Raw genomic sequence first — 16,124 nt, 5'->3', positions numbered from 1 at the left:
TACGTGTTCTGTCTACTATACATGCTCCCATCGTGCCAACCAGCCGACATTCTCGCCGCTGTTTCGCACAATGCACAGCTTAGCCTCATTGGGCGTCGTGCGCAGATCCGAGAGCACCTTTTCAGCAGCAATGGCGCCGACCGCCGTGCCTCTGCCGTGTGCCATGTTGTATGAGCCAGACGTGACGAACCCGATGAGGTCCTCGGCATCCGGCACGAGAGGGTGGTGGCCGTCGATGCTGTCGCGGTTCGCCGGCGGCGGAGGGTACGGTGCGGGAGGCGCCGTCAGCTGCTGCGCGAGCAAGCGTTTTCGATGATTCATGTCGGTGGGATCGTCCTTTTTTTGCTTCGCCATCCGCGATGCCGTCTCTGCGCAGAGCTTGGAGAGCCACTGCGCCCTCAGGTCGTACGGCAAAGGCCTCGATTCCAGAGATGCGCCGTGTGGGACGGTCGAAGGCACTTCAACGTTGGACGATTTGGGTGCTGGTGTAGACGGCTTGGGCAGGCGATATATGCGGGCGCAGCTCGTCACAACCCCGCGTCCAATAATAGTGATGCGGACATTGGTGATTGCACAGTCCGGTAGCGCTTGAGGTGGTGTTGAAGTGAGATGAGACTGCACATCTGCTTTCGAAACTTGAGTCAATCGCTTGAGACAACTCACATTTGACGTTTTGATCACAGCAGTCTTCTCAACGCCGTCCATTGCATCTCCCTCTGGATTCGACGCACGGTCGGGCTCCTCGCCCTCGGGCTTCAGGCCAAAAAGAAGCTCAAAATCACAAGCAAGACCGTCACCTATCTCCCCTCTGCGACCAGCGCCTAGGTCAAGCGAGGCCCATTCGGTCCTCTTGCTCTTGGGTCGCTTGTCGTAGTCCTTCCTACGCCTGGCACGTTGCGCGAGTTCCCAATCGGCTCCCGAATCTGTGCTCAGATAGTCTGCGGGAAACCATGGCACGCTGCGCTCGAAAGCTACTTGCATCGCTTCATTGACGCCTGCGAAGCGGGGGTTTCCTCCAGAGATGAGCGGGTAGTGCACGAGACTGTGCCAGACTGGCAGCACGCACTTCCACGGCAGCACCAGGGTCCAGGATCCTTGTGTCTGTGTTCCGGACGCAGATCTGCAGGCCAATAGCATGACTGGAATCTCTGGATCACCTATATCTGGTTTCAGATGGGCTCCTGCCGTAATGTCTCTCCTGCGTTTATAAATCGCTTGCTGTGTCGGCAGCCCGGTGGCTTTGTGCCGGGCATTTCTGTCAAATAGCAGATTGCTATCCAAATCCCGCTCAACAGGCCATTCGGCTATACTCTCCATGAGCTTTTCCTGTAGCCTGTCATCCTCCCAGCCTTGAAGCCGACGAGGTGGGTACTGAAGACGCGGATCTTGAATGGTAAAGGCCAGCGTTGCGTTGGCAGCTAACGCCGCCGGGTTCGTAAGGCCATGAAGAGATTGAAAGATCTGCCCCTGATTCAGATTCGACCTCTCCGCAGCAGGATGAGGTATCAGCGCCGCAAGCAGCGCCTCTGTTGACGCTGGGCCGGTGAGCTCGATGCTTCCAATCTCGAAGCGAAGGTCCTCAATGTACAGGCGTGGAGTTTCCATTTTGATCAATCGGAGCAGTTCGTCAAATACTTCTTTGAATGCGGCCGGATGCATGCGCAAGAAGACTTGTCGCTGCTTTGTGACTTGTTCCTCCATGGCGGGTTGAGGATTCCATACAACTGTGCACGGGCACATAGGCCGTAGTCGTCCATTGTGGTTTCTCTCTATGACCGTAGATCGCGAACGCGTGCCCGACGTCCACCGATTCCCCCTTTCACTCCAGTACGCACTGTCGCTGAAGCCAATGCGCTTCAATAGGCGACAGAGCCCGGCTTCTTGGCCGTAGAGGCCAATGGTACTCATATAACTCGTATCCCAAATCAGCGTTCCTCGTTCGCCTTGCGAGCGATGTGTCGGTCGATATATCTTCTCGCTCGGGGTCAGAGGAATCGCGAACCGCCACAGGGGGCTGCTTGGCGGCGTCATCCTCGCGCGCTTGGCATGCCAAAGATGCGTGGGCAGCCACGTCTTGTTGATCTGTCGCTTTCGGAATCTCGCAGGCGGCATGGGCGGCCCATTGAGTTGATTCCTTCGAATCTTGGGGCGTGGTCTTTGTGGCGCGGGGGCCGCCGCTTTACCCCCCATCTTTGCGCCCTTTGCAATCATCTTTCGCCTCTTGGTCCTCGCCGCCAAGAGCCGCAGTCGCTTCGCCGTCTCCGCCCGTAGCCGCGCTCGCGTCGATGTCGGCTTGCGTCGTCTCGGCTGGACCATGGGTGTGTTGTCCTCTGCCATTTCTCTCCTTGCGCGCGCCTGCAGCCGTCGAGGCACTCTGCGCGGGTTGTGACTCGCCGTGCGTCGGCGGAGGCCGCGCGGGACCTGTTGAAAGGCGCGCGAGCTCCGCACAGCTTTGGATGTGGCCATGCTCTGCTCGAGAGAGCGTATCTCGAACTCGTGGGCGGCCACAAAGGCTTGCAGGTCCAGTTCGCCATCTTTCAATGCAGACTGTGCTGGCTCGACGGGGATGCTGCGGGCAACTTGGACTTTGGCGCGTCGCGGCGCCGCATTATCAGCTCGGCCGCCGGTCGACGCGCCACCAACCTTTTTCCTACCGGGACCAGATCCTCCTGGGCCAGCAGGAGCTTGCTTGGGGCCCATGGCTGGTGGAGAGGCGTTGGCGCGTGAAGATGAAGGAAGAGAGACTGAGTTGAAGATTGTCAACTTTTTAGTGGGGCAGACGGGATTCTTCCTCTGCAACGGTCGAGTAAATTCTGTAGCCAGCGTTGAGCCAAGGCGTAAACTTGATAAACGCGTATATTCAGTGGCTTTTATTTCGAATTTCCAAGTATGTAGGACTCGCTGTTGCACTCTTGGTTAGATCAGCCGTTTGGAGTGTCTATAGAATTTTCGCATGTAATGTTGGGTCTGGTTGACTAGCAGTTTCGTTCATGTCAATCATAACGGTAATGTCGGCTATGTCATACATCTCATTCACATCATTCACATCATTCACATCATTCACATCATTCACATCATTCACATCATTCACATCATTCACATCATTCACATCATTCACATCATTCATACAAATCTTGCTTCGATTCAAAACTTGTTACATTAGAAAGATCAAAAATATTATAAAGTGTTACAATTTGTAAATAGGCATGTCAAAGTTGTAGTGTCAGTAAAGATAGGTAACTCTTCGTCTCTTAGACTTATAGGGTAAGTCCTTAGTCTTATAAACCTACAAGGTAGGCCTTTCAAGTAACTACCTTAAGTAGCTGAGGCCTAACCTTATAGTGGCTATAGTGGTTATCAAGAAGGCTACTAGTAGGTTAGGTAGGTATGTAAGCGCTGTAGTATTTTTCCAGTGGGTGTGTTAGACCTGGCAAGGCAGAGGTAGAGCTCTCCGAACCCCACTAAGCCAAAACGTCCCTTCCACCGTGAATAACTTCACGTGTACAATACGCTCATCACGTCACTGGTCCGAGGGCAGGGGAAGGGCTACCGGGAGATCATATGACTCAGATTGACAGCTGGGGAATGACCGGTAACATCGACACTTTTGGAAGAGGGTCAACCGCATTCAGAAATGCCATAGACCTTAGTTGCCAAGAACGAGAGGCTCTCATTCAGGCATCCAACGCTTGGGCTTCGCAAGTGCTAGCGACTCGAGCGGACAATTACCAACCAGATTTGCGAAAACACCACGCTACATGAAACTACGGCTCGAGTCGAAGCAGCGACATGGCAGGATTCACAAAATGAGCTTCAGCAACACCTTGCTTAGTCGTTTGTTGAAGGCACGTGATCCATGTGTGTGATATTGCGCTCACACCAGTTGAGTTGGTTGGCCTGTTCGCGACTCCGGCTCGTTTTCCCATTGTGTTTCATGTGCAGACCCGAAGGGTGAGCATGACACTCGGTTTGCTGCAGGTGAACTCGTTCACGGCGGTCTCTCTTTTTCTCTGTGTTTCCGTGCAGAAAATGCAATGCTGATCGCTATATACACCTGGCCTGAACCTCCAGGGCGCGACGCGGCGTGCGAGAATGCTCGCTCCCGTCAGGGCTACAAATTTACCGGTCTTGAGAATGGCAATCGGTGCTGGTTTAGTAGATCCGTCGTAGGAGAATGGGCAAAAAATTAGGAAAACTGCAGCATGGCTTGTGGTGGTGATGGCAAAGCTCCATGTGGTAGTAAAGAAAATTGCGTCTTTGTGTACGAGGCTCAGTATCGCGACCTTTGTAACCCGGGCACTGCGATTAGTAGTCTCGCGTCGTCCACTTCTTCTGCTTTTTCTACTGCTGTTAAGACTGCCCTAGAGACTTCTGCTAAGAAGAGTGGCATACTCCGTAGGGAGTACCCCATTACCGTGCTTATGAATTCGGGTTTTAGAAGTTTTGGTTAGTGTTTTTGCTTGCTGAACTCAAGATATTGTTAGTTATCTTGGAGGCGATTCTAAGGTAAGATCTATAGTTATCATAGAACGGATTCTCACTATATAGTTTTGGAAATTGTTCAAATACTATAAATATCTACCTATTTACTACTACTTAGAGTGTTACATGTGCGCAGCTAATGTTAGCTGCTAGCACAATATAAAGTAAGATAGCTACTGCTACTACTAGATGATAAGAATTAACTATCTACTTATTACCTCTAATTATCTACCATATAAAGTAATATACCTACATCCTTCTCCTTCTTCGTGTTAGCCGCGTACCTTGACATTGTGGCAGCGACAGCGTTTCTCGCGAAATGATGCTAGTTCATGATCACACTCTCAGACAAGTTCTACACAAAATCCTTGTTTTCTTCCAAGAGCAAAAAATATATTTCCAACTAGAATCTTTACGAGAAATGCACAAAAGAATTACACAGAGTGTTGCCTACCAAAGACCATGTGATCTATGTCTATAGCCCTCATTATTCCATCTTGGGTCCCAAATATAGTCTCACTCGGTTTAAAGACAAGAGAATATAAGAGTCTGAGTCCAATCAAGACATGTGCTAACAGTTGGTTGGTCGTATGGCCTTGAGGGTTCCATTACCGCTTCCGAAAGAGATCTCTGCCGCCGAGAGGTAAGCATCGACAGATGGCAATACATTCGGGCATCTGTCTTGATTCACTGCCTTGACCAAGGTTGCGACCTCATCCGGCGTCAATTCCGCCCCTCTCTTTGAAAAGAGTGCGATTCCATCCACGACGAACGCAAAGGTTCCCTGATTGGCGAGCCTATCATCGGCTTCCACCACGCGAGGATCCCGTGCCTCAGCCGTTCCATTGAGGAACACTTTGTCGAGAACAGCCTTCTGGACCAGCTCGTCCTTGACAGCGGCGAGAGCTAGGGTGCCTTGATCTTTCAGCTCCTGGGGGCTCAAAGTTTCTGCGCGCGAGAGGAAGTTGGAGACCGTCTCCGTGTCGCCCTGCCATAATCGCGCCGCGTTGGCAATGTTCTGCTTTGCGGGAGGGCTGTTCCCGGCTGCGCCGGTGGGTGTTTTGCCATTCTTTCCGCCCATGAAGTAGCCGAGGGCATCACTGAAGAGGCCAAAGGTAGGGGCGGCGAGAACCTCGTGTCCATTGATGCTGATGAGAAGAAGGAGGAGAGCATTTGGGACTCGCATTTTGAAATATGAGAGGTAATCTTGAATGTTGAATTTGGGCTAAAAGTCCGTCAAGAACGGCCGAGATTGAAAATGTCAAGGTAATGATGAGTCCTATAGAGAATCATGTACTGAGATGTCAAAGAAGAAGCAGGAAATTCAGAAGATGTGTGAGAATTTATACATCTATCCAGACAGTTGCTTTGCAGAAGCCTTTTTCTTTCTCTACATTTACACGATAAACACTGCCACTTTTGCTTGCGCACCTCGGATGCATAGATTGAACGTGCGTGTTGTGATCAGCTCATCGCAACCGCCTTTGCAAGCAACCAATACTCTCAGTGCCCAAGACTACACGATTCTGATATGCCTTGATCACTCTATCGTACTTTATCTTTCTGTAAAGATTGTTGCCGATGCGCAGAATTATATCGCAAGATAATTTCTTCGACTCGTACACCTTGCAATTTCGCTTAGGCAACTCACTGACTCGGCGTACGTCGCGTGGAGAGCAAAACTGCAATCATTTCAAGTAATGTCCAAGCTCATTCGACCTCCTGAAACCTCTGAGATGGTGAGAAAAAAAAGAGAACCCAAGTTGCTTTCATTGGCCGCGACATCTCCTCCCGCCCTTTTTCACCGTCCTGAGCACAGATGTGGGTTCGGACGTATGCGCTCTGGCGAGATTCCAATAATAATGCTGAAACGGTGCCTGAGCGCCTCCTGGCCGTTGGTTGCAGCGTATGTGTAGTTGGACCGAGGCCGATCGTGACATCATTCGTCACTTGGTCGAGGACCCATACAGAATTGCGAACAATCTGATATAAATACATGCATATATGCAATTGAGCTGCGAGGTTTGTCACCGTGATTTTCAGGTTTACACAAGCCATTTCGGCGCTCCTTACACTCAAACCGGGACTTGAACAATATTATATTTATTCTTTTCACTACTGCAGCAGAAAAACACTTAGCCACCCCGTTAGGCGCGGTGTAGAGTCGGCCTAGCATATCTACTCGGATTCGAAAGTAAATAGAAGAGAAAAGCCTTCAACAGGCGCCAACAAGCTGATTCAGCATGCGATCCTTTACCGCAAGTAACTCTGCTGGTAAAGCGTGCTCAATAAGACGCCCACTATCAAGAATAATAATTAAACCAAAGTTCTCAATACTAGCCAAAGTATGCGTTATAGCTATCAAAGTTCTCTTGGACAAGACTCCACATATCATCTCCATGATAGCATTATAACTATCTTCATCTATAGTATGATTTTTTTTTTTTTGGCACACAGGGCGTCGAATACGTACCCGCTTACAGGTTCGTCTAGCACATAGATGCGCAAATTCTGGAGCAATATACGGCAGATGCCAGCGATTTGCCGCCAGCTATCAGAGAAATTACACTCGTTCTACTGCAATTCTAGTCTAAATTTGGTATGAAACTCTGTGGGTGCCCCACGAAACGCAAGTATACATTGCGGCCAAGGTCTCGCGGCTCGGGAGGGCACCGCTGCAGATCAGAGTCATGCATCAAATTACCTTGACACTGGAGTGGAACAACCAAAAGTATATATTGCCTAATAAGACACCCACTCTTCCTTGGCATTGCTTGGTTTACGATCTGGCTTCTCTTCAGTGGGGTCCATTCCTTCCACTGTACCGCGCACCAGACTTTCGACATTAACCTGAGGCCCGTGATAGTGTTTACGGCCGTCAAAGATCCAGGTTCCTCCAGCTATAAGCAGGATGACACCAAACGCAGCAATGGCATAATTCATGTTGCTTCCTGTGACGGGGAGCTCCGGGGGGAAGACAAAGAGAACGGTGGTCAGAATGGACCAAAGAATACCGATCTGCAGATACATTAGCTGGTGCCGGGGCGTCTTTCGAAAATGCCAGGTCTCTATTCTTACAATGTTTAGGATCCAGCCAAAAGGCTCAGGGATCTTGAATGGACGGTCCTCTGGCAGCATACGACGTCCTCGGAGAACGTTGATAGCAGGCGGGATGGCGTACGTCACGCCCAGGGCAACGACAGAGGCTGAAGTAATGGCATTGAAAGTGCTGGTTGACCCCAAAAAGATGCACCCGAACACGATGACCCAAGCTGCAGTCCATATCAGAGCATTGAGAGGCACTTCGAGTGTAGGATGCACTTTGGCGAAGACGGTGGAAAAGGGCATGCCGCGGTCACGAGCAAAGGCATAGCTCATGCGGCTGCTGGTGCACATGATGGTGATGGCTGTGAACAGCATGCAGATGATGGGGAAGAACAGCATGCAGATGCTGCCCGCCTTGTTGTTGGTGGCATCCATAAAGACTTGGAGAAGAGGCCCCCACGGCGCTTTGATGACGGCGTCAACGTCTTTGGTGACAAGGAAAAGGCAGGTGAGGAAGATGAAGCCGGTGAACATGCCGATACCAATACAGTGAAGCATGATTTTGGGGCCTTGGCGCTGAGGATCAGGGATCTCTTCAATCATATGTGCAGTAGCGTCGAACCCTGGAAATGCATTATCAGTTTCAAGATGATTGCGGGAATCCAACGAGACGAACGTACCTGTCAGCGCGAAAGCACCCTGCAGCAGTCCTAGCATCCATGCAAGACCGTCAGGCCAGCCAGACTTGTTGACAAATTGGGTGTAGACGAATTCGCCGCTCTGGTAGTCGCCCGACGAGCAGGCCAGGATCGTGATGCTGATAATGACAAAGCCGGCCAGCGACCACAGGAATGCAGCCTGGGTGACCATGGGCAGGATGCGGGTCAAGAAGGCGTTGATGACGAGCGCCGTCAGCGTGAACCCAATGTAGATCAGAAACTGGTGCCACGGTCTGGGCTCGTAGTCTGGGTGCAGCAGCGAGACGATGTTGACGACAAAGGTGCTGCCGAGCAGGCCCGTCGTGGCCGTCAGCGCGATCCAGCCCGAGACGTTGATCCAGCCGGTGGCGTAGCTGAGGCCGCGCGCCCAGCGCTTCCAGGCGACGATGGCCACCCAGTGGTACTGCCCGCCCGCGGTGGGATAGGCCGAGAGGAACTCGCCGAGCGAGGCGGCGAGGCACAGGTTGAGCAGGCCGGCGACCACCAGGCCCCAGACGACGGCGCTGGCGCCCCCGGAGGGCAGCGCGAGGGTGATGGAGGCCGCGAGCGCGGTCCACGTGTTGAGGATGGCAAAGGCCAGGCCGAGCATGGAGATCATGGAAAAGCTGCGCCTCAGCTCCTGCTTGTGGCCGAGCTGCTCCAGCACGGCCGTGTCCTCGACGACGGCGGCGGCGGCGGCTCCACGAGGAGGCCGGGAGAGCCTGCGCGACGACGGCGTGGGGGCCGCTTCCAGTTCCATTTTGTTGGGCGGGTTGGCTTTCAATCCGAAACTATCATGAGATTCATACGAATGGGGAGGAGGGGGGCAGAACAAGTTTGGATTATGGAAAGCTAGGCCGGCCTGAATTGTACAAGAGAAACATATGAAAAAGAGAAGGAAGGATTCGTGAGATGGACATATCAGTGGCGCGTGGACGCCGCCCAGCATTGTCCGGCAACTCTGATCCGAAGAGTAATCGGGCGGCGCCGCGGCGCCACTTATCAGCAAACAGGACTATGGATGGGTCAGGGTTGCAAGAGGTCGGGGGGGGGCCAAGAACTGATAGTAACGGAGACGCTACTTGCTGATAGAAAGCCGGGCCGGTTCCATGGGCTACACACCACTTCATGATGAAGACCGGCCCGCTAGTAGAGACGGATGCACCAACAGTAGCGCGTGGAGTCTTTGACCCCCGAGAACGGCGGAAAACCCCAGACCAGCTCAACAGACCATGTTACCCCTCGGCAAGTAGTAATGAGCGCAAAAGAAAGTCAAGAAACCGGTACTCCGGAGTGCCCCTACAGGTAACATGGTACGAGTTGGATTGCTAATCAGGCATCAATTTGAAAGAGGTGTGTTCCCCCATGTCCCCGAGCTGCGATGCGAGAATCAAAGAGACACAAAGGTGCCCAGATTTAAATCCCACTCGCAGCGGTATGCCGATCCCGCTGTTCCCTCAGGAGAGACTCTAAACCGACTCGACACCGCACTGTTCGTTCATAGGTGTTCAATGCAAGGAGTAGAAGCCGGGTGCCAGCCGCTGTGCCCTTGAGCCGATGATTTGAATGATACCTTACAACACATTCTGATGTACCGTATAACGCATTGTGATCCGCACCTCCATTGCGAGTCAGTGTCCTTTGATCAGTGATATCATCTGCTGATAGTTACCATCAGCCACCCATGCCCCAACTGAGTGGGAATCTTCTTACCCAGCCAGTACTAGTTACTAAGTAACTACTATTAGTAGTATCATGGGGCACGATCCACCATAATTGTCCCCCCATCCCCCCAGGAGGCCGGGGCCCCGGGCTAGAAATGCAGATGCTATCGAGGTGGGTGCCCTAACCACTTTGACTTTTAACCTACCCCCTCAGCCCGTCACCGTTATTTGACGGCTGGGGGCAGCGCTAGCCAGGAGCGAATTTCGATGTCTCTAAGCTTGAGTGCGATCCGGAGCGCGATTAGAGTCTGCCCATGTGATGGTGCCCATTATGCATCAGGGCAGAATGAGTGCATCTTGGAGAGCGCAACAGAATAGAGACGACAGGTATTAGCACGTGAGACGCGGGCCGGGCGGCGCTGTGGCCAATCACTGTTGGCTGAGATGACCCAAGAAGGATCATCGACGAGCCTGATTCACGCATGGCAAGAGAACATCCCCGCACTCGGCCTTCGGCGCACGGAGGCGGCATCGCCTGTATCATATCCGCAAGATTGACCAAGAAAATGAGCTTGGGCAACAGGATTGGTAGTAGCAATGCTGGCCAACCGACGCGTGAGGAAGAAACAAGCACCTCTTCGCCGCTTGCTTGGAGCTTGTGATCTAACGATTTTGATAGGGCGTATCCGCAGGCCGCCGCCTCTCACGGTTGAGCTTGTCCTGTCGCAACCTGAGGGATTGGGGGAATCAGAAGATTTGATGTCTTCCCAAGCAGGAGCATTCGAGTCTCGCGTTGGTGGGTTTCCTGAGCACAGAGCCGACGAGGCTCTTCACCAAAGCACCAATGTGCTCGATTGGGAGGCAATCTTGCTCGGTCATTTGCCGAGGCCTCACGAGTGTCTGCAGATGTCCGGAGCAGCACGCTCACAGGGTGAGCTGCTACCATCACCACCTGACTTTGCTTTCATCGACATCGATGGAACGTCTGCGGCTATGCATCATGCGCGAGTAGTCTCGGGCGTACTCGCATCAGCAGACAGCAGCCCTTATCTGCATACGAATGCACTCTGCTGCGCTGTTGATAGGGGGCTCGCTGACATTACCCAGTGCCTCCTCCGCGCTGGGGCGGAACCGATGAGGAGAGATGAGACTGGTCGTACTGCGCTGCACTATGCAGCGAGGCACAGTGATGCAGCCATTCTGAATGGGCTGTTAGCACTGGAAGTGAATATTGACGTGAAAGATTTACAAGGCCGTACGCCGCTCTTCAGCGCCGTTGAGAGTGGCAGCATAGAATCAGCGCATCGGCTTTTGCAACATGGTGCGAATGTATACGTCAAAGATGATTCAGGAGTTACTGTGCTATGCCTAGCGGTGAAAAGCGGCTTTATGGAGTTAGTTAAAGTACTACTGGAGTTTGGCGCAGATGTGAATGCGTGATGGTAACAATTATGGATGGAATCTATGGGTATATTCACCTCACGCCACAGGAACGCCGCCAAGCACTTGACATGCCCCCTCCAAGCGACTGGCCAAAACGCGGCAGCATTCGGCTGGATAACCTCTCTCTTGCACATCGGTACGAGTTCTTTGTCGAAACTCGGTTCCAACTAACGTAAGATGTAGCGAACGTCAAGTTGTGAAGCAACTGAGCTTCAATATTCCGCCAAAAAGCAAGGTTGCGATTCTAGGAAGAACCGGCAGGCAAGTGACTCGGCTTTCTGATTAGTTCTTTGGGTCAATATTGACTAGTGGAGCAGCGGAAAAACCTCACTACTTCAGACTTTCTTTGGACTTATACGTTGCACCACTATATATCGAGGAGGCGTTTACCAAGGCACGCTCAGGCTCAATGCAACAAGAACATACTAATGTTATCAAAAGGCACGACGACGAACCGCAAACTAGGCGGCCCTTGCCACAGCACCACCCGTTCCGCTCGAATGCTATACTTTTTCGAAGTGTTCATTGAGGCATGTTGGGGTGGGCTCACTCTACCATATCGCAGGTAGAAATTACTTGATCTGTATCTCGAGCTCTGCCACCTTCTGGTGCTCCGCCTCGTTTGGTATAGGATAGATGGCAGGTATTGGAGTGTGGAAGGCCCCTGCCAGCAGTGCCTGCCACGCCCGCCCAGGCAGTGTAGCTGATCCTTCGATCGAATGTTCAATAAATCACAGCCACTCCCTTGAGAAAAGCAGGACTGATGTACACTGTGCGGCTTCTCTTCGGGGCGAGGCAAAAGCCGTCGGCTACGTGAGCTTGGCTTTGTTGTTGAGAATCCCCTGCGTCACCTTCCTTTGCCCACGTCCCGGGGGTAACCTGCAAGGTCGGCATTGCACTTGGGAAAATTTCTTCGAAATGGCATCCTTCTTCTATTTCGATACTTTCCAGTTCATATGGCCATCATCACCATTTTTGTTGTCAGATACTCGTCAATGCCGCACCCGCCACCTTCTCTGCCGAAACCACTCTCCTTGACACCGCCGAATGGCGCCACCGGGTCGCTGATGGCTCCTGAATGAGGAAAATGTCAGAATCCTTACGCATGTAGACGCATATCCAAGTGAACACATATGTCTTACCGGTATTGACACCAACCATACCCACTTCTAGCGCCTCAGCCACCCGCCAGCATCGGCTGTTGTCCTTGCTGAAGAAGTAGCCGGCAAGCCCGACATTTGCGTCGTTGGCTAGCGCGATAGCCTGCTCTTCCGTGTCAAAGGGGAATACGGCCGCGATGGGCCCAAAGGTCTCCTCCTGGCAGATGCGCATGCCAGTCTTCATGTCCGCGAGCACCGTCATGCCAAAGTAGTTTGGGCCAAGCGGCAGTCGTTCGCCACCGACGAGCAGGCGCGCGCCCTGGGCGACGGCATCGTTAACGTGGTCTTGGCATTTTTGCACTGCCCGACCGTGGATGAGAGGTCCATGAGTCGTAGACGGGTCCAGTCCGTCGCCCACTCGGAATGTCTTGACGACGTCGACGAGCATGGAAAGAAACTTGTCGTAGACCCCGTGGTGGACGAGTATCCTGTTTGCGCAGACGCATGTTTGTCCCGATATTCTGAATTTGCAGGCCACCACTCCCCTGATTGCCGCGTCTAGATCGGCGTCCTCAAACACGATGAAGGGCGCGTTGCCGCCCAGCTCGAAGGAGAGCTTCTTGAGCGTCGACGCCGACTGCTGCATCAGCAGCTTGCCCACAGGTGTCGAGCCCGTAAACGACACTTTTTTGACCATCGGGTTTGTTGTCAGCACCTTGCCCACGGCGACGGTGTTTTTCATCGCGGTGATGACATTCACCACGCCCTTGGGGATGCCCGCACGGTGCGCCAGCTCCGCCAGCGCCAGTGCCGTCAGCGGTGCTTCCGCGGGCGCCTTGACGACGACGGTGCAGCCCGCCGCCAGCGCCGGGCCGGCCTTGCGCGTGATCATGGCGGCGGGGAAGTTCCAGGGCGTGATGAGGCCGCAGACGCCGACGGCCTCGCGCATGGTGACGATGCGGCACGCCGGATTGCTGCTGGCCGGCATCGCGTCGCCGCAGACGCGCGGCGCCTCCTCGGCGAACCACTCGAGGAAGCTCGCAGCGTACCGAACCTCGGTCGCGGCGTCGGCAAGCGGTTTGCCGTTCTCAGACGTGATGATGGTGGCGAGGTCTGCGGCGTGCGACAGCATCAGGTCGTGCCAGCGGCGGAGGAGCTGTGCGCGCTGCCGCGCCGGTGTACGCCGGAACGCAGGGAGAGCGCCCTGCGCGGCGAGGATGGAGGCATCCGTGTCGGCAGAGTCGAACTCGGGGCATTTGCCTATAATTCCAGAAGTTGAAGGATCTGTTGAGGCGGTGTTAGTGTCCACGGTCCTTGGTGGCTCCTCATGAGCATACTTACTATCCACGGTGAAGCGCACGCCGGAAGCCGCTTCAATCCAGTTTCCGTCAACATAACATTGACTCTTGAGAAGTGAAGGATCTTGCAACTATTTTGACTGTTATTCGTGAGAATTTTATTTGGCCCGAGGGTTGGGCGTACATGATCCTCGAGTTGAAACATGATGTCAATTAATTTGCCTTGCAATCGACTGAGATATGGCGTCGCGTAACGTCATTCATTATACACTAAACGCAATCTGTCGCACGGTACTGTTTAAATTCACCCCTAACCTTTTTAATTCTTTGTTCCAACGGAATTGCTCGATTCAGTTCCGGCTGTCTTGCCGCCTGCCGGTCGCGGACGGCCAAGTGGGACCGGAACCGGCAGCCTCGACCGGGCCGGTCCTCACCCGCTTCGGCGGCCGCGCACAGCGTTGCAGCTGTCACTAGTTTTGCTGATCGATTAGTGATTGGGAATTATATACACAGAGTGGAATGAATCTTCAGACTTTGAGAACTGCTTTCCAACAACGATACAAAGCAACCCCAGAAACAGACTCATCGTGCTGCCAAAGATGACTGCCTCTGCCATGATCAACCAGGTACCGGGGCCTGTGTCCAAGGCTACCTCGGACAAACTCAACACAATCTTCGACGCCCGCGCGGTTCACTTTGTGGTTGATTATGAAAAAAGCGAGGGAACGTAGTACGTGCGAAGCAACGTTCAGGCCCTAGTTATTTCCGCACTAGCTAACCGTTGACAGCATCGTCGACGTCGACGGCAACAAGTACTTGGATGTGTAAGTCTTGTTCACTCTCAACCCACCAGAGAGCTCGGACCATCTGACAAAAAGAACCAGCTACTCTCAAATCGCCTCCATTCCCGTGGGCTACAACAATGCCGCCCTCGCTGCTGCGGCCAAGTCGCCAGAGATGATCTCTGCGCTGATCAACCGTCCGGCCATTGGCAACTACCCCTCGGCGCAGTGGCACGACGTCCTCAAGGACGGCCTGCTGCGCGCCGCGCCGCGCGGGCTGGACAAGATCTTTACGGCGCAGTCCGGCTCCGAGGCCAACGAGCTGGCCTACAAGGCGGCGTTTATGCTGTACCGGCGCAGGCAGCGCGGCGAGGCGGGCGGCGGCGGCGGCTGGACGGCCGAGGAGGTGTCGTCGTGCCTGGACAATGCCGAGCCCGGGTCGCCGGCGCTGGCCATCATGAGCTTCGCCGACTCGTTCCACGGCCGGGGCTTCGGCAGCCTGTCGACGACGCGCTCCAAGGCGGTGCACAAGCTCGACATCCCGGCCTTTGACTGGCCGCAGGCGCCGTTCCCGCGGCTCCGGTACCCGCTGGACGACGAGCGGCACGCCGCCGGCAACGCCGCCGAGGAGGCGCGCTGCCTGGCCCGCGTCGAGGAGCTGATCGGGTCCTGGCGCTGCCCCGTGGCGGGCCTCATCGTCGAGCCGGTGCAGAGCGAGGGCGGCGACAACCACGCGTCGCCCGCCTTCTTCCGGGGCCTGCGCGCGCTGACGGCGCGGCTCGGCGTCTGCCTCATCGCCGACGAGGTGCAGACCGGGTTCGGCGCCACGGGCCGGTTCTGGGGCCACGAGCACTGGCAGCTCGACTCGCCGCCGGACATGGTGACCTTTTCCAAAAAGGCGCAGACGGCGGGCTACTTTTTCGGGGACCCGATGCTGGTGCCCGACAAGGCCTACAGGCAATTCAACACGTGAGTCATGATGGTGCTTTTTTGCTCTTCCCTTTTACAGGCGTACGTGCGTGTATTCAAGGCTGACACGGTGGATTCAAAGTTGGATCGGTGACCCTGCGCGCGTTTTGCTCAGCAAGGCCGTCATTGAGGAGATTCTCGACAAGAAACTGGTTGAGCAGTGTGCTCGAGTTGGTGCCGTCTTGTACTCTGAGCTGGAGAAGCTGGCTTCCCAGTATCCGGCTCAGGTCCAGAACCTGCGCGGCAAGGGACAGGGGTAAGGCATTCTACTCTTTTGCTTCGTTTGTTTGTTTTGTTTTTTGTCGGTTTCATATCTAACAACTGCAGGACATTTATTGCCTTTGACGTCCAAGACCCCGTTGGCTTCGTGGCGGCCATGAAGAAGCGTGGAGTTAACATTGGTACCTGTGGTGTTTCCACCGTTCGCCTTCGCCCAATGCTGATTTTCGACGAGACTCACAGTAAGTTGAAGTGCAGATCTGCCGTGTTGTGCATCTAGCTAATTGTTATATAGTCCCTATTCTGATCAACACTATGGAAGCGGTGCTCTCTACCTTGTAATGGGAAGTAAAATCTAGATTTTTTGTAATTGGCGCATCGAAGATTGCTCTTTTTTCCAGTATTTCACAAGGCCGATACGTGT

General features: G+C 53.8%; 5 protein-coding genes across 5 annotated transcripts; 1 reads left to right on the top strand and 4 right to left on the bottom strand.

Moving 5' to 3' along the window:
• Positions 1-15: 15 nt before the first annotated feature.
• On the bottom strand, positions 16-2,700 carry V2A60_010303 (ribonuclease P/MRP protein subunit POP1; the record flags this gene model as incomplete). The annotated part of the gene is made up of 1 exon (XM_083261561.1): positions 16-2,700. The coding sequence occupies one exon, from the start codon at positions 2,698-2,700 to the stop codon at positions 16-18; it is 2,685 nt and encodes an 894-aa protein (XP_083117687.1).
• A 2,353-nt stretch (positions 2,701-5,053) lies between these two features.
• Positions 5,054-5,668, bottom strand: V2A60_010302 (uncharacterized protein; the record flags this gene model as incomplete). Its single annotated transcript, XM_083261560.1, has 1 exon — positions 5,054-5,668. The coding sequence occupies one exon, from the start codon at positions 5,666-5,668 to the stop codon at positions 5,054-5,056; it is 615 nt and encodes a 204-aa protein (XP_083117686.1).
• Positions 5,669-7,224: 1,556 nt separating this feature from the next.
• V2A60_010301 (amino acid/polyamine transporter I) lies at positions 7,225-8,985 on the bottom strand (the record flags this gene model as incomplete). Its single annotated transcript, XM_083261559.1, has 3 exons — positions 7,225-7,500; positions 7,561-8,150; positions 8,208-8,985. The coding sequence occupies 3 exons, from the start codon at positions 8,983-8,985 to the stop codon at positions 7,225-7,227; spliced, it is 1,644 nt and encodes a 547-aa protein (XP_083117685.1).
• A 3,299-nt stretch (positions 8,986-12,284) lies between these two features.
• V2A60_010300 (succinate-semialdehyde dehydrogenase (NAD(P)(+))) lies at positions 12,285-13,935 on the bottom strand (the record flags this gene model as incomplete). The annotated part of the gene is made up of 4 exons (XM_083261558.1): positions 12,285-12,406; positions 12,475-13,716; positions 13,774-13,861; positions 13,915-13,935. The coding sequence occupies 4 exons, from the start codon at positions 13,933-13,935 to the stop codon at positions 12,285-12,287; spliced, it is 1,473 nt and encodes a 490-aa protein (XP_083117684.1).
• A 394-nt stretch (positions 13,936-14,329) lies between these two features.
• On the top strand, positions 14,330-16,042 carry V2A60_010299 (aminotransferase class-III; the record flags this gene model as incomplete). The annotated part of the gene is made up of 6 exons (XM_083261557.1): positions 14,330-14,457; positions 14,519-14,554; positions 14,615-15,481; positions 15,564-15,737; positions 15,809-15,942; positions 15,996-16,042. 6 exons carry the CDS (start codon positions 14,330-14,332, stop codon positions 16,040-16,042), a joined length of 1,386 nt encoding a protein of 461 aa, XP_083117683.1.
• Between the last annotated feature and the right edge of the window lie 82 nt (positions 16,043-16,124).

The sequence above is a fragment of the Cordyceps javanica genome, chromosome 7, assembly GCF_051103115.1.
Source record: "Cordyceps javanica chromosome 7, complete sequence".
In the NCBI taxonomy this organism is placed as follows: domain Eukaryota; kingdom Fungi; phylum Ascomycota; class Sordariomycetes; order Hypocreales; family Cordycipitaceae; genus Cordyceps; species Cordyceps javanica.
This window is presented reverse-complemented; position numbering and strand designations above follow the sequence as displayed.